This window comes from Harpia harpyja, chromosome 2 (assembly GCF_026419915.1).
Source record: "Harpia harpyja isolate bHarHar1 chromosome 2, bHarHar1 primary haplotype, whole genome shotgun sequence".
Lineage (NCBI taxonomy): Eukaryota > Metazoa > Chordata > Aves > Accipitriformes > Accipitridae > Harpia > Harpia harpyja.
Genome location: NC_068941.1, coordinates 19,586,565 through 19,604,369, shown reverse-complemented (window position 1 = coordinate 19,604,369; position 17,805 = coordinate 19,586,565). Strand labels below are relative to the sequence as shown.

Sequence of the window (17,805 nt, the reverse complement as noted above, 5' to 3'; positions counted from 1 at the left end):
TTTAATTACAGGCTGCCACTTTCATCCCACTGTTTCTCTGTGCTATGAGGCACTAGGTAATAGCCTGGCAGGACTTTATACTTTACTAGTCAACTTTATAAATTGTTTTGCTCATTTGAACTAGTTAACTTTCTTGTGAGTCAGCTTGGTCAGTGATTATCGCCCTTTTTCTACCTGGGATTCAAAAGCCAGCCTCCTTGAGGTATTCCAAATCCCTCAAGACAGTATGAGCAAGCTCATTTCTGATGGTGCTTGACAATTGGCAGGTGCCTGTTCATGTAGGAGGACAGTGATGGGCAAGATAAGGGTGGTAGGCAGGAAAGCAGAGAGTAAGGCAAAGGGCTTTATTTGCCAAGCTAGGTGACACTTATTTTTTTTCCTCCCTCATGCCATACAACTATCCTAAAGGATATTGGGGAAGAGGTGAGGACCAGCAGTGCATTATAAAGAGGTTAGGTTTGCCACATGTCTGCCTTTACTCTCTTTTGCAACATTCTTGCTCCTGTGCTCTATATTCTTTCATTTCTCAGTGTGTGGACTGCTATTTTCATGACATCCCTGGGCTTCCCACTTCTGAATGACTCTCCATGTATTGCAAAAGATTGAGACAGTTGATGTACCAGTTTACCTTTCCTCGGGAATAACTGGAAAGTATAGACAAGGTGAAGGTCTCTATTTTTTTTTGTGGTATTATAACAGATGGTTTGCATGGAGTTTAAAATATCACATCACTGTCCACTCTGCTTTTTTCTTTTTTTGTTTCTTTCCTTTTAAGATGGCTGGTAAAAAAAGTCAACTAAGGGTAACTAAAATATCCTAACTATGCCATGATAAATTGTCCCTTTTTTGTTAGTGACTTAAACTTCAATAACTACAGAAGGAGCTGGTAGAGAGAATGCGAAACTTAAGGATGGCAAAAAGCTAGTCAATGTTGCTGGCACTTGCAACATGTTGTAATGTGGTGAAGACTATTTGAGATCAAGCATCGTGGTGACTTAAATGGCCGTGCGTGTCAGTAAGAGGGAAATAAGCTGTTTAGCAAGAGTTTATCCTGAAGCAGAAGGATGTATCCTTATCCGTTGTAGGTGGGAAGCCTTAATAGGAGGTGAGGACCAAAGCTGAGTAGGTCACTGATTCCTTAATAATGAGCAGACCCTACATCCAAGCATCCTGTGTCCTTTGTTAGGGCAGATATCTTGATGTAAATTAGGGAAGTTCTAGTCCTCATGAGAGCTATTATTTATATGTCTATATATATGTGTGATGAAAACATTAAAAAACATGAAAACTTCAAAAATTAGGCATATTGGTATATTTGATTTTGCTAATGGAGGAGTTTTATGTTGCTCTGCACAGGGAGGAGAAACTTGGCTTAGCTCAAAAAGGTAAAGACAGGGAAGGGTGAAAGCTCATTACCAAAACTACTACTTCCAAAATGCCATAGATATGAAATGGTCCCTCCTCTGTCTTCTTTTAACAAAAACTGCATGAATGCCCTAAATCTGAGGTAATCTCTTATTCTTTAAAATCCATTTCAGATCTATCTTTTTCTAGCATGTCTCTAATGTCAGTGATAGTATTTTGAATCATTCTGTTGTCTGAAGCTAACTGGGGAAGAGAGAGTTTTGGACCCATGGACCTCATAGAGTCTCTTAGGTAGCTCAGTAATTTGTGGGGGTCTAGGGTGGGGGTTGTTTGTTTTTAAAAAAACAAACAAGCAAACAAACAAACAAAGCAACAAAAAGCCCCAGGAAAAAAACAACTGCCTGTGTCCTGAAAAGAAGTTTGAGCCAAACTATTTTTCCTGACAATGGCAAAAGGTAATCTGTGTAACAAATGAAACAGGCATGCGGGACAGCATTCAGGCTGAATTTGAAAAATTAAAATCTAAGACCTGGCTTCAATAAAAGAGGCTCAGGCAGTTCACCTAAGATGATTACAGAATGCCTGGAAATGATGAAATCAAAACCATCAACATCTACTTTTCTCATGTATTAAATTTTCAGACTTTTAAACTTTTCTTTTAAGCAAAACCAGCCTTTTATCATATTGACCAAACAGTTACAAATATTCATGTGTTTTTGTAAAGAGCAGGAGCTTTTAAAATTTGTTATTCCTTTGATGGGAGTACTGTATATTCAAAACATAGCTGCAGTGCATAGAGGGATTTCATACCGGTCAGTCACATAGGAGAGCACATATGCCTGTGTGTAAACTTAGATATGCAGCTTAAGAAGACAACGTTTATGTAGAAATGGCTTCAATATTGGTTTTGCTCAGCCATTAGTAACCAATGATGTTTAATTCTCATGATTATATAGTAGCTTACTGCTTGGGGTGGAAATACATACTGAAATTTCTGGATACATTTCTAAAAATGAAATGATGGGTCCCTTTTGGCACTGAGAAATCTCACCTGCATTGAAGAACCCTAGCCACTACTTGCCATCCTCTTTGAACATGGTGGCTTCTTTACCATGTGATAGCTTCAGATCAAGGCGTGGTGCTTTTTGGAAGATAGGCTCCAGGCAGCACAAGGTTTTGTACTCAGTGCAGGATTGATTGAGTAAAAACATGCTCATATTATCCTGTTGGCCTTAACTGGTTTGTATTGCTAATTAGATGCTATTAATTGTAGAGGGAAGCATTGTGAAATGGATCAAAGGGTTAAATGAAAGATTTTCTTGCTTGCTCTTCCAGTTTTGCTTTTTAGCATTTAATTAAGATTATTTTACTTTGTAGTGTCTGCTTGGCTGTTTTCAGCATCCTCTTGCTGGTCTTGGCCACTACAGTAGTAGGACAGTTTCCAAATGGCAGGTAGGTGTTTGCTGAAGGCTCTTTCCATATCCTTTTTATTTCTTTAAGGATTTGAATTAGTGGGTTGGAATATAAATCTGCTCGAGTCTGGAGGATTAATGTGAACTATCGGGGGGTGATTTTTTTTTTTTCTCTACTGTAAACTCATAGAGCACTATGAGAGAGTATGGCAATGGCATCTGAAAGTGGACATGCAAGGTAAGCCAGATGATAGATACTGATGGAAGCATGTCTTAGAGTGGAAAATAAAGAGCATGCTCTACTTGAGTCAAAATAGGGCAAGTAAATCATGTGTCCTGAGCAATTCCGTATTAATACCGTGAGATAGTTATGTCCTGTCAGTGCAAAAAAGCCTCAAACATGATTCACCAGCAAAAAATTTTATATTTAATTAATATTAATGAATGAGTCAATAGCAGCTGCTTCCAGAGAAAATCTATAAAACAAAACCCTGACTATTACCTTCTCTGCTTTGAATCTGGTGGGTTTAGAATAGGTTACAGTAGAAGAATGCACCAAGAATATCTTTGATACCCGATAAGCTCCTCCTGCATGGCATTGTTAGTGCAATTGAATCTTCTTAGTATGGTCTTTGTAATAACAGCTATTTGGAGTAATGTCGAGAGTTGACATTACATTGTTCTATGAGTGACTACACAGAACTGGAAATGTATCTATGGCTCCATTTATTTTAGAGTTAAATGCTGGCTGAGCAACCAGGTTCAGATGATATGTGTCACATTAGGTGTCCGATGTCTGTGTGGTCTTGTTCATTTCCACAACAGGTGAGTGGTGCCACCCTGCTCTCATTGGTTTGGTGTTGATTTCTTACAGTACTCAATGTCTCAAGTTTCAGAGCGAGATTCTTATTCCATTACTGCACGGAGACTATGATGGTGCAATTTGATCCAAGAGGCTGTTTAGATCATCTAGACTCCGTCAAGATGTTGGCGTGCCCTACTGTGTTTTCTGTTGTGTATTGGCAGTGTATGCGAAGGTGGAGTAGTACTGTGTTCTTGATTAAATATACTTTTAGATATTTTTCTCAATGTTTGCTATGAACGTGTGATAATCATATGCAAGAACATCACCATAAAATGTTCAACTGTTCTATTAGCCAATTTGTTTGGTAACTAGTTCTTCACAATCTCTCCTAAAGTAAGTTATGGACGGTATTTCAGTAAGTTTTTGTAATATCTTGCTTGCTTACTGGTGGAGATTTATGTAATGGAGGTTTCTGAAATTTTGTGTGTGTGCGCGCTTTAGAAAACAAGCAAAATCATGCTGTAGTGTCTTTGCTTTTAGAGTTTTAGTGTCCAAGTAGTCTTTGATATATACCTCTATGAATGGTAATGTCTGCAGGTAAAATGCCTACTCCAGTGAAGTCTTGTATTCTCAGCTGGAAGGAAACTGGTTTTGGTGAAATGCCAAAACTACTGAAATGTGAAGGGAGTCTTGAAAGTATGAGGAAAGATGACTTACCTGCTGTAATATACTGCGAGAAGTTTTAACTTGTATCATAGTAATATTAGTATTTTAAAATGTTTTGTGGTGTTCTACTTTCTGCAGATCTGCAGATGAGCTGTGTGCCTGAAATGCTTTTGTCACTGAAAGTCTCAGTTGTGGATGTATGTTGACGCGGAAGTCACGGACACTGCGCACAATCAATATGATCAAGCAGATGCCACTTTATTGCCAAGATAGCTCGGTTTATATGTTCATTCTAGTTACTGTTCACGCATAAGCAAATTAGAGATTGGTTAGCGTGAGCTGTCCACGCGCCTAGTTACACCTAATGATTGGTTATATCAACACTGTACACGCGCATAAACATAAGGCATAATTGGTTGTATTAACTAAAACATGCGAAACTTGTCTCAGTCTAATTGGTTAAGATAAGCTGCCAAATTGAGGTTCTTTGTGCCAAGTTCCCTTTATCGTGGAATGCGCACCTGTGTTCTTCTAATTGGCATCTTTCTTTTTTTGTCTTCTTGTTTATTCTGTTCAAGGCCTTCTAAAGGCATCTGGAATGCTCTTACTACCGTTAGCTAAATATGTATACACAAGCAAAGCGTCCTTGAAGCCTGCTGCCTACAAAACATCCTTGGCTCACAAATTGATCAATTCTATCAAGTCTGGATTGTTCACTATGTGCCCATTACTTTCCAAGTATCCCACAGATGTGTGCTCACTGGATGGGTGACCTGTTGGGGCCTGTAGTCTGGAGAATAAACATTAAGTAATTACTTTTATGGTTGTCACTGCAGGGAAAACAGAACGCAGGAAGGAGGCATCTGTGTAGCCAACCACACATCTCCATTAGATGTTCTAATCCTGGCCAGTGATGGATGCTATTCCTTGGTATGAACAAGAGAGTTGGTAAATATTGGTAATGTTGAGATGCCCATAGATGTAGTGTTGGGTAAGAGGATAAACTTACTGGTAGAAAAAGTGGGATTTGATAGCATTCAGACTCGTGTTTAGGACTGCAAAATAATAGACACAGGCAGGTGTGTGCACACTTTTGACCAAGAGGATTGGTATCATTTGTGAATGAGCTTAGAAACAGATGTGTCTGTGTTCAGAATCGTTGTGGTTTAACCCCAGCGAGCAACTAAGCACCACGCAGCCGCTCACTCACTCCCCCCCACCCAGTGGGATGGGGAAGAAAATCGGGAAAAGAAGCAAAACCCGTGGGTTGAGATAAGAACGGTTTAACAGAACAGAAAAGAAGAAACTAATAATGATAATGATAACACTAATAAAATGACAACAGCAATAATGAAAGGATTGGAATGTACAAATGATGCGCAGTGCAATTGCTCACCACCTGCCGACCGACACCCAGCTAGTCCCCGAGCGGCGATTCCCCACCCCCACTCCCCAGTTCCTGTATTAAATGGGACATCACATGGTATGGAATACCCCGTTGGCCAGTTTGGGTCAGGTGCCCTGGCTGTGTCCTGTGCCAACTTCTTGTGCCCCTCCAGCTTTCTCGCTGGCTGGGCATGAGAAGCTGAAAAATCCTTGACTTTAGACTAAACACTACTTAGCAACAACTGAAAACATCAGTGTTATCAACATTCTTCGCATACTGAACTCAAAACATAGCACTGTACCAGCTACTAGGAAGACAGTTAACTCTATCCCAGCTGAAACCAGGACAAGAATGTTATCATTTAAGTGTGGGTGTCTGTTTGCATAGTAACCAGTTTCTTTTGGGCTTGCAGGTTGGCCAAGCACACGGAGGGCTTTTGGGGCTTATTCAAAAATCTTGCATGCAAACCAGTCACCATGTTTTGTCTGAATGCTCAGAAATGAAAGACCGTCATCTGGTGACGAAAAAGTAAGGTAGTGAGGTGTTTGCTTAATTGTCCTTCAGGTCTAGTAATTGTGAGGTCCAAGTGTGTGTTGAGACTGTTCTCACTCTGCATCTCTCTTTGGTGGGCAGCTGTAGGTTGTCATCAGTGTAAGGTTTGGAACTGCTCCATCAATGAAGGTGCAGGGTGTAGCAATCATCTACTGAACTTTTGATCATTTGCCCTGTAACCTCTGGGAACTTCCGCATTGCCACAATCACCCTGCCTGCCACAGGCAGGAGCCTGTTCATTCAGTTTTGAGGCTGATGATTCGGGGATGTCAGGACAGAAATCGGAGTTCTGTCAGCACATCTGCTTCCCAGATCATGCCTTCCCCTGGTACAGTTTTCATCGGCACCAAGCATCGAAGCTGGTTATATCTGTTATGAGTACAGGATAAAGGGAGGCTGATAGTAGGGGGAAAAAAAAAAAATTACCAAGGTACCACCTAGCTGCTAGAAGCTGAAAGAGCATCCTGGAGAAGTGTCCTGTTTGCTTAATGCCTATAGTGCTCTCCAGGCCTGCAGTATTGATTCCTGGCAGAGGCAGCATGTTGGACTTTAGGGACATGAACAGGATTGACTCAGTATGGCAGTTCTTATATTCTCAGGTGTTTACAGAGACTGTTCTTAGTCATCCTAAATCTTCCTGAAATAGGGTGCAATGCAGCTAACATTAAGTAAGTGTCTATGACAGTTTGTCCTTAGAAAAATGGAGAAGGTCCCCCCGTGCTGGATCATTCTCTCCTTTTTTTGATATCTGATGGGTTTTTTTTGTTCTTTAATGCAGACTGGAGAGGAACTGCATGCTCTTGAGTCATAGGAAAGACAAGTGTCTCATGAAACAACAGATTTTGTGTGTCAGTAATCTGCTTAGTGGTAATACCTTTGTTTTTAAGTGATACAGCAAATGTAATAAAATAGTGGCCTATCTCTTAACTAGGTGCGGAGAATCATTAGATACGTATAAAACTGATATTATGAACCTAGAAGGCATGAAAACTTGAAATATGGAAGATACTTCAGTCAGAAGTTTGACTGTGTTCATAGCTGGAACCTGCCAAAGATAAATGGGAAGTGATTTTTACAAGATTCAAGTACCACTGTTCTCTGGCTTTCTGTTAATTGGTTAAAATGGTGAAATAAAACTGTATACCGATTTGTAGAAAACCTACTTTTGCAATTAGCAAGAGATAACCTCTGAGATAAAGGCCTGAAACTAGCACATATCCTGGCTGAGGCTACTGACTGGCAAAGGGCAATTGGGCAAGCGCTTTTCTTGTCCTAGGTAAGAGGTAATAGATGTTTAGATTCTTGGCCAAATACAAATATGAGTCTTCTATGAGAATGAAGTATACACTGAAGTTTTATTTTCTCTCCACAGAATTAGAGAACACATTGCAGATAAGGCCAAATTACCCATTTTAATTTTCCTGGAAGGTAGGAAACAACTATATTGATTTTATTGCTCTTCTCACTTCTTGCCACTGAGTGCAGTTTATTATACCCAGTCTTTACAAGTGAGGTGTTTGTTTTTACTCTGTAGAATTAATTAGCTCTTGTGAGATATTAAAAGTCAGATTCTAGTATTTTACAACAGTTTTATGACAGTCTGTTTGCTTTAGCATACAGCATAATGGCAGAGAGAACAGGCTCTGGGATTGTTTCAGAACTATAGCTTACTTTCTCCCTTAGCAACTTAAGTCTCCTTAAGACAGTTTAGGATCCATTTGGTGATACTTTTCTTAGAGTGGATTAAACTCTTAATCTGTTTTAATTCTGGCCAGGTACCTGCATAAACAACACATCAGTAATGATGTTTGAGAAGGGAAGCTTTGAGGTAGGAGGGACCATCCATCCAGTAGCAATCAAGGTAATGTATCTGCAGTTTTCCAAATGTGGAAGGATTATTTGCAGAAGCTTCTCATGTCAGAGAAGCTATTCATGTGTAAACCTTAAAAAGGGGTTTGTTCTCTATGAATAAGGTACTGAATAAGCCCTGAGAAAATGGAATCTTTTCGTGGTGCACAGTGTCTTGCAGTTCAGTACAGTATGGGCAGTGTTTCACTGAGTGTCTTTACAACTGGTTAGGAGCAACCTGAAAAGCACAGTTGGCAATTGCTATGCTGTGTGTTCAGTCCTGCCTGCTCTTTCTGTCCTAGGGATCCTGGCTCTTGTGTGCTCTGGGGATAAAGGCACTTTTCTTGGCACTGCCAAAGCTTTCTGAGTAGCTTTAGCCAAGTCACCCTAGCTCTAGATATGTTAGTTATTTTTTCTGGAACTGTAATGTTGCCTAATCTTACGGAAGTTAAAACTGGTGTGAATGTTTTCAAGGAAACCTTTGCAGTCAGCACATCTGTAGATGACAAGTCTTTACATTTTGAGTAGATCTATCTGATTATAGTAGAGATGTCACAGTTTGGGGTCCTGCATTGATTGTAAAGGTTAACTGTTATAAACTTCTAATAAATGTTGAAATGTGGAGCTTTACTCTGAATTTACTGCTGCTTTTAGGAGGTGTGATTAGATTTGACCCTGATTTAACAAGTTGAACTGTGACTTTGTGGCCAAAAAAAGAGCAGCTTACGTGATTTAAACTAAAGTAGCAGATCATGCCCTTTCACTTATTCTTCTTGTCTTCCAGTATGACCCCTGCTTTGGAGATGTGTTCTGGAACAGCACAAAGTATTCCATGATGACCTATATTTTTAACATGATGACCAGCTGGGCTATTGTCTGTAATGTGTGGTACCTGCCACCAATGGTCAAAGAGGTATTTGCGCTTTCATGTTTTGCAAATGCTCATAAAACATTGTCTGGGAGGAAGTCTGCGTTACTGTGCACGGCGTGTTGCCATTACGTTTGTGAATCTTTATTGACAACTTAATGGACAAAGGCCAGAAAGCAATACTGTAGCCTCAAAATTAATTGAGCATGGATTTATGTGGGTTAGTTATCTTCAAGTAAAAACTACACCTGCAGAGGTTCAGACATTTCTGCACCATGTTCCCTGTTGTTCCCAAACAGCTTCTTTACTTGGGTGCAGCTGCCTTGCTTTCCTCTGGTCCCAGAGACTAGAACAGATGTTAAAATGTAGTTTTATGCTGCAGGATTCCTGCCTCTCAGCCTGGCACCGACCTCCCTTTTTTACTCCAGAAGTGATATATAGATTTAGGCCTTCTCTTCACTCCATACTGGGGTGCTTCTGCCTTCTGTGTCCCCCCTTTACCTCCATCTGCACAGCTTCCACCCACCTCCTTGTTTCTCAGCCCTGCAGAATATCCAGCTAATCCTTTGCCCAGCAGCTTTACCCAACAACTTGGCACAGCCTCTCAGCCCACTGCCCCTGGATACTGACCTGACGCTGGCAAAGTGGTCAAGGCCTTTGTTCCAGCAATGCCCCAGTTTGGTACTGCCTACCCCAGTCTTTGCTCAGCCCTAGTCTTGGCAGGGAAGCTGCTGTAGTGTGTGTATCTTTAGTCCTCTGCAGTTCAGGCAGTCTTCTGTGAACTCACAATAATTCACTGATCCTAAATACACCAGGCCCCAACCCTGCTCAAGGCACCCCATCTCCTCCAAGGTGATCCTGTCAGTGTGTTCCCAGCCTCAGACTGATACTGAAGTACTGGGAGCAGATGCATCCCCTGCTCTGGCCAGACCTGTGACCTCGCGTTGCATGTTGTCTGAGATTGCCCCAGAAACCACAGAGCCTCCCACATAGTTCTTTTTGGCACCGAATGGTGGCAAACCAGGCGGCATTCCCCAGGACCAGCTGGAACTGCCCTGCAGGTAACATTTGGCTTGTGGGCCTGGCATAAACCCAAGTGCCTGCTGTCTAACAGAAAGTACGTCTTTAAGTGAGACATGGAGAAAATGTTTAAGTTGTAAAGCAAATCATTCATATTTTTTTTTCAGGAAGAGGAAGATGCTGTTTACTTTGCCAACAGAGTCAAGGCTGTCATTGCTGCTCGGGGAGGAATGTCTGTGCTTCCTTGGTGAGAAGCAACACCTTTGAGGTTGAGTTTAAAGCATGTTTAGGTGTTCTGTATTCTGAGACATCAGCCTGGAATCTTTTAAAACTTCCTCCAGATCTGCTTTGCTTGGGTTGTAGTCCATCACCCTTACTGACTCTGAGTCAGAAAATACTACTTTATTCCTTGGACAGTTCTACTAGAATAAATAGACTAATATAGTATAAAAAGAGAAATGAAGCTGACAGGTGGATCTAGCCAGCAGGTATTATTTGGTGAAAATAAATTATTTGCCTGTTAAATGCTGGATTAAAGGAAAGGCATTACTTGTGTTGTGTGGTAAGTCTTGGCAGTACAGATCATTTAGCATTGTATTGCAAAAGCCAGCATTTAGGGTGAAAACTGCTTTGACTATGTAGTCTAAATATTGTAATGTTTTTCTGCCTTGACCCTGAAGTGAGGTCAAGGCTGTTTCTTTTCTGTATCTTTCAGGGATGGGGGACTGAAAAGGAAAAAGATCAAAGAGTCTTTCAAGGAAGAGCAACAGAATAAATATTGCCAGATAGTAATAGAAAGTGGAACTGTGGGAAATGGAAATGTTTGTTAAATGGTATTTATTTTATCTCATTTTTCCATGATGTATCTCCACCAGAAAATGGGCTATTTTTTATACTAAACCCAACATATTTTCCTTCTGTCCCTGTAAGATATTTTGCATATGACACAGCAGGGAAACTATAAAGAGATAGTATTTTTTATTAAATAAGGATATCATTTTATAAATAGGAAGATTTACAATATGCTAGTAAAATTCTCTCTGATGTTGAGTGAGAAGAATCTGCAATAAAAATACTTAGGCTCATTAAAGCACTGTTTTTTTAAATCTTTGAGTTACCCTGAAGACTTAAATGGTAACTTCTTAACTCATAATAAAACAATTCTGTACTCCTAGCCTCTGTCAATGACTTGGACTAGCAGTTTTCCTGTGAGCCACAGTCACTGTGTTGCTATAGAGATAGATCTGATGTCAGCAGACATTAAGCAGTTCACCAAAATACATTTTCCAAATTGCAAGTTGGAGAGGAAGTGCTGGATGTCAGAGGGAAAGAGGCAGTTGCTGACTTTCCTCTCCATGTCAGAAGACCAGGGATGGCAACATAGGAAGTTTTCCAGGGTCCCACGGACAGACAGCAGAACAGTGTCCAGGGCAGCACATCCCTGATGCCTGAGCATGTGATGCTGGGATAAATTAGTTACAGCCAAGGACAATGTCATAGAAAAACATATCATATTTTTAAATTATGTTGTGTCTTGTGATTTTGCTATATCCCTTCCTGTGTCTGTTTGAATGCGTTACACAAATTAAAGAAAACCTATGACACGACCTCTGTTATCCTCTGTTGCAATTATTTCTGGATAGCCACCTGCTTGTGTTACCACTTGATGTGAAGGCTACTGATTTGCCCTCTTGACAAGCCCACCCTCCAAAAATAAATAGAGCAAGTGCACTTAAAGAATCGAAGATGGCAATATTTCTGTCACCTATAGTATTTCTTTGTATAAAATATTTGCGGTCCTGTTAAGTAGCTCGCACATGGAAGAATCTGGCTTCTTTAATGATCTGAATGTCACTAATGAAGCACACACAAATAGTTGTTATTTTGCCCAAGTTGCTTTAAGACAGATGAGTCTGTTAGGACAGTTAATAAGGTTTACATATGTTTTGGGTTGGGGGGGGGGGGTAATAGTGGGGGAGGGGACTGCAGGGGTGGCTCCTGTGAGAAGCTGCTAGAAGCTTCCCCAGCTCCAAATCGGACCCGCCTCTGGCCCAGGCTGAGCCCATCAGTGACAGCGGTAGCATCTCTGGGAGAACAGATTTAAGAAGGGGAACCTGCAGTAAGTAGGGGGATTGGAATGTGAGGAGCACTTATGCAGATACCAAGGTCAGTGAAGAAGTGAGGGGGAGGGGGAGGAGGTGCGCACGAGGAGGTGATGCCCCTGCAGCCCATGGTGAGACAGCAGGCTGTCCCCCCCCAGCCCATGGAGGTGAACGATGGAGCAGATGCCCACCTGCAGCCCATGGAGGACCCCATGCCAGAGCAGGTGGATGCCCCCGAAGATGGCCGTGACTCCATGGGAAAGCCCGTGCTGGAGCAGTCTGTGCCTGAAGATTGGCCCGCGGAAAGGACCCATGCCAGGGAAGTTTGTGAAGAACTGCAGCCCACAGAAAGGACTCGCGTTGGAGAAGTTTGTGAAGGACTGTCTCCTGTGGGAGGGACCCCACGGTGGAGCAGGGGATGAGTGAGGAGTCCTCCCCCTGAGGAGGAAGGAGTGGCAGACAAGGTGTGGGGAGCTGACACCAACCCCCATCCCCTGTTCCCCTGCACCACCGCAGGGAAAAGGTAGAGAGAACTGGGAGCGGAGTTGAGCTGGGAAGGAGGGAGGGATGGGGGAAGGTGTTTTAAGGTTTGGTTTTACTTCCTAATATCCTTGTTTTGTTTTGATTTGTAGTAAATTAAATTGATTTTGTTTCTTCCCCAAGTTGAGCCTGTCTCTTGCCCGTGACCATAAGTGGTGAGTGATTCCTCCCAGTCCTTGTCTCGACCCACGAGCCTTTCTTTTATATTTTCTCCTCATCCCGCCATGGCCGGGGATGAGGAGTGAGCGAGCGGCTGCGTGGTGGTTTGTTACTGGCTAGGTTTAAACCACGACAACATGACAGCAGCCCATTGACTGAGTTCTCAGCAGAGACGGAGGACCTGTCGTGGTGAGCACAGATACACTGTGCAGAAAGACACGTGCGCAGATATAACACTGCTTAGCCTGGAGAGTCTAGAAAACTAATATTCAGAGGAAGGGCTAACAGAAGTGATAACTGCCCTGAGGCTGCACGGCACAGAAGTAGCATAGAACTGAGCTCTCCTCTTCTGTGGTCTGGCTTGGTGTATCATCCCTTGGTTTAGTTGCTACAGGTATGTGAATTCTCTTGGTGGATCAGTCAGTCCAAATTTTGGTGTCATAGGTAAGCAGCAGGAGAAACTGCCCTTTTAAAAAGCTATTAGCCACCCAGGTAGGGAGAGTGCTAGCAGTATGTCTACAGAGGAAAATTGCTTCAGGCTCTCCTATTGTGAAAGAGGTCTGCTTGCTCCTGACTGTCGTAAGCTGTACTTCCATGTCTGTTGAAGCTGTTGATGTAGTTTCTCAGTATAAAAATCTGAAGAAATGTGACAGACTATCCTGATAACTGTTAAATCTCTTCAGTGTGCCAGAGTTTAAAATTGGGAGTTTTTCTTTCTGTGTGACTGATGTCTGAGAGTTGCTAATGGAGACTGCAGTTGTATGCAAGGGGTTAAGACAAGTGTTGGAAGCATCCTTCCCACACTACTGTGTGCCTTCTTCCTGCTCAGTGGTAAAAGGGGAGACAGAGCAGGCAAGGAAAAGGGCCAGAGACAGGAAAAGATGGGAAGATGAAGAACTGTTGGAACAGAAATTTTCTCATTTGGGCTCTGCTTCTATAAGAGATTAGGAGATGATATGCCTTTTTTCCTGTCCTGCAACAGTTCCCCAGCTCACCAAGAGAAGAGCCCTTGGGTGCATGATCCTCATTATAGTTATGACTCCAAGTCTTGTAAAAGTATATAGGTCAGACCTCTGAATGTATGAGTATTACATGTCACCTGTTGAGCTGTGGGGGGAATGGTTGTCTATATTTTATCTGCCGTTTTTTGGCTGTTTTGACAAAAGCTAAAAACTGTGAAGTAAGTAGTTACATGTATGGAATAGGAAAATTTAAAGCAAATGATGAACCCACAAACTTGTCAATGACAAGAGTGAGGTGTGCTTTGTTAGCTGCTGGTAAAAATGCCAACCTGACTTGAAATAGAGACTACTTTGTCTTGCTCTGCTTTGAAGAAATGTTTCTGGGTTTTGGTGGCGCTTTCTTTACCTACCTTCCATCTCCCCCTTTCTCTTGATATTCTGTATTTTGTTTGCATTTATCAGCAGTGGCCTTGGCAATTGCTTTTAACTGAAATTGTATATTGTCCTTAGAGTGCTGAGGTTGTGGAGAAATTTATTGTTTTCCAAAAGGACACTACAGATAAGTGTGTCTTCCTCCTCCAGCAGGAGGGCATGGTAACAGTAAAAAGAACACATTCTCATGATAACATGTGAGTGGGAAGCTGGTAAACTACAGCTTATTTTTCACAATCAAAGAACTCACACTTGTGTTACTCTTCCTCTTTGCTTATCTTCCACTGGTCTTGCAGGAACCAGGCTTCTAAACTGTTTGAGCTCCTTTTTCATTCCATACCTTTGCAGGATCAAATGCAGCACAGTCTTGTGCTAGCTTGTGCCAATAGGTAGGCTTAGATGGAAAAGAAGTAATATTTCAGTGGACCAGGCACTCAAAAAAACCAAACCAAAAAACAACCCCAACAAAAAAAGAAACAAAAACTTAAAAAAAAAAAATCTGTCAGTGTAAGTAATGTTTTTTCTTTTTCTATTTTTCTTACTTGCTAGCTGTGCAAGCTACATAGACAAGATAAATCATCATCCTGGAGAAGCCTGCAGCTCTGTCTTCCTGAAGAGCACAAACTTCCTCTATTGTTTACTATTTAATGTATTTGCCCTTCAGCTCCTTACCCAATGAGCCTTGCACTTTTAATTGACTGGGTGGCCTCTTCTCCAAATAAAATATGAGGGCCTTCTGGTACAGCTAATCAGCATCGGGAAGACCTACATTGTAAATCATAGCCTTGCTTTGTAATTTGGTGCTGCTGGCTAATACCTATGTATGAAGCATCTAAGTTGATGCTAACTGTTGCTGTGGCACTACTGTGTCATGTTGATGAAACTGAAACAAACCAAAGCAGTCCTAGGTGCATTCATCCCGAATTTCTGCAATACCTAAGGCAGTGAGTGGGCCATGAGTTGAAAATAAGTGTATGTTGGAATGAGTGAATAAAATCAGGCCCTCTTGCTATGTGGGTGAGTCAGAGACAGAGAGCCAAAACAGCTGCTTATGCTAACTTGAAGACATCACTGTTTGATCAGCTGTGTGGATGGAAAACCAGATATATTTAATAAATTCCACCTTTAGGTCCTTAATAAAACTCACACAGCATGTCCAAGGTGCAGTGCAGAAGCTTTGTTCACAGCATGGGTCCTGGGGTGGTCCAGGACCTTAAGCCACTTGGGCACTATCCTGCTTCTGCACTGGGCTGAAGGCTGGAGCCATGTCCCCTGTATTTAGAGTCCTGAAGCCTTGAATAAGTAAGAAGGGCAGCTCTCAGAATCCCATAAAGACTGGGTCACTCTGTCTAATGTGCCTCTCCTTCCTCAGGCAGGCTTCCAAAATCGGAGCTTGAGAAGGAGTCCTCTGAAAGCATGTTTTTGGATGTTCGCATTACTATTACCTAAGTTTTCCTTGGCTGGGAGTAGAACTTGTAAAGATGATTTATGCTTTGACCCCTTTAAACTAAATGCGCAGGCTGAAATAGCTTCTGGATTTTCATCTCTGGCCTAAGAAGAGGTTATGTGGACATTATCACTATTCATGTTTAAAGTGTATTGTGCTGCTCTGCTAAAAGGGTAAAGTAACCTGAAACAGGTTGTAACTATGCAGTGTTAAAGCAGCGTAAAGTGATTTCTGTGTAGATGACTGTCAACTGCCTTAATGTTTTTGAGCCAGTTTTTTAGACAGGTTCTCTAAATTTCCTGGGCCTCCAAGAACTTATTTGACTCAAATACAAGATGGGACCAAAAGTTTTGAGGTCTCTTTTTATGTATATAAATATATATATCTTTTTCTCTCGGAGTGTGTGTATACACACACACACACACTTTGTATGTTTATAAAGGGATGCCCGAGTGCCTACCACCTATTAGGAGCATAGCACAGACATCAGAAAGGAGTTAATTATCACAATAGAAACGTTACAGATTAGTAGAAGATGTAGTGATAAGCAACATAGTAACCTCTTGCACTCTGTGAGAACTGAATCGGAGTTTGCTAAAACATCTAAGAATCTTTCACTGTAATGTACCTGCATGTTAAGACTGATGTAGCTAGAGTCCTTTATTCTCTTGACTCCAAATGTCTTTTTCTACAGCTGTGTCTTGTCTTTGGGAACGTCTGAAATGCTCTTCTCTCTCCGACTTCTGCTGACCTGCTCTGCGTTCTTGGGAGGCGCCTCTTTTTTTCCGGACTAGCTGTTGTTTTAAGATGTGTTGCAGTAATTGTATAGCCATGTACTGTGAGAGCTGTGCGAAGAATGCCATCTAGTGGCGTCTGATTAGTGGTAGCAAACTCTTCCTTGCACAGCTGCCTCAACGTTTCATTTAACGCAGAGTTGCCCTGAATTCCGATGAATGAACCTGTTATTTCTCCTACATTTCTAGGAAACCATGAAAACGTAGAAATAACTCTGCACACCCCAAACACCGGATCTTTGATTATCAGTCATGGCATACTTACCAGCAAGGCTTGTGTTTGATTTAAGTTTCAGCAGCCTGTGTTGTGTGGGGTTTCCCTAGGCTGTCTCTTCCTTGTGACAAACCAAAATCAGAAATACTTCTGTCCTTTAGTTGCTTCAAAATCAGGTATGGGTCCAACCCCTGAGCTTTTATTTGTATTTTAAAATTCAGTAGAGACAGCAAGCCTGGGATGTTTCTGAAGTCAGTATGACACTTGCATTTGCTGTGATGAGTTTCTTCAGTACCTTGATACTCTTTGCTCCTGATCTGGGACTGGGGACACTTTCAGAAGAAAATATATTTTCAGAAGATAAGGGAGATGTTCTGAACTTGTCTTCTACTAGCACGTGTTTCCTTGAGCTGTAGTAAGATCAACGAGCAGTTAGTGCCGAGTTCGATGACCCAGCATTTTACTCAAACTCTTCCTTGTGCAGCCTGCCCTGAATGAAAATGAGGAAAGCAGCTTGGGCAGCTCTTCACCTGATGTTTTGTTTTAGCCTCAAGGCACTCTAAGGAACATATTTTGGTTATGTGTTCAGTTTGAGGCCTGATTTCAAGCAGGCCAATGGAGACAGGTCACAGATGTGTTACAGATGGCACCTCTGGGCTTTCTAGCCTCTCTGTGGGATTTGCTTTTGGAAATATTTCTGCGGAGGTGAAATACCTGTTGCTCAGGCTCTTTTGAGCATGTTCCCCAGCTGTGGCGCAGATTGTGGAGATGACCTGCAAGGGGTTCACAGGTTCACTTGGTTTTGGAAAAATAGGATTAGAAGTTAGTGGGCATACAGTAGAGACAGAGGCCTTCCTGGCTCTTTGCTTTTTTTGTTGTTGTTGTACAGACAGGAAGGTCCTTAGCTTTGTAGCCATTTCTCCTCTCCCCTCCTCCTCCTATATTTATTATTCTATTTAACAATGGCTCCTCAATTAGTGTACCAGACTCCTTTGAGAGCAGGGTTCATCGTGATCAATGGCCATCAAGGCTAGCTTTTAGTACATCCAATCAATGATGTTCTATATAATGGCCATGGTATTGACTGATTTCTAATTTTACAGTATGTTGAGCCCCGTTGAACTCTTTTAATATGATAATTGCTTTACTAATCAGTAGTCATGATTTGTGTGCAGTTGCAGATTATTGACATCAGTTGATATCCCTTGGTATTTGTATTTGACTATATGAAA

The 17,805-nt window shown here is 41.7% G+C and overlaps 1 protein-coding gene across 1 annotated transcript; it reads left to right on the top strand.

The window, feature by feature from the left end:
* The first annotated feature begins 1,633 nt into the window (after positions 1-1,633).
* Positions 1,634-11,530, top strand: LOC128154607 (glycerol-3-phosphate acyltransferase 3-like). Its single transcript, XM_052815472.1, has 10 exons — positions 1,634-1,656; positions 2,743-2,817; positions 3,513-3,602; positions 5,085-5,178; positions 6,048-6,163; positions 7,560-7,615; positions 7,963-8,048; positions 8,820-8,948; positions 10,091-10,170; positions 10,639-11,530. The coding sequence occupies exons 1-10, from the start codon at positions 1,634-1,636 to the stop codon at positions 10,751-10,753; spliced, it is 864 nt and encodes a 287-aa protein (XP_052671432.1). The 3' UTR covers positions 10,754-11,530.
* Positions 11,531-17,805: the final 6,275 nt, after the last annotated feature.

Bases quoted from the DNA above. Each gene is read 5' to 3' on its own strand.
- LOC128154607 (XM_052815472.1), top strand. From the start codon at position 1,634: ATGGACCTCATAGAGTCTCTTAG. The intron at 3,603-5,084 runs GTGAGTGGTGCC...TTGTCACTGCAG, and splicing joins CTTGTTCATTTCCACAACAG to GGAAAACAGAACGCAGGAAG. The intron at 6,164-7,559 runs GTAAGGTAGTGA...TTCTCTCCACAG, and splicing joins CGTCATCTGGTGACGAAAAA to AATTAGAGAACACATTGCAG.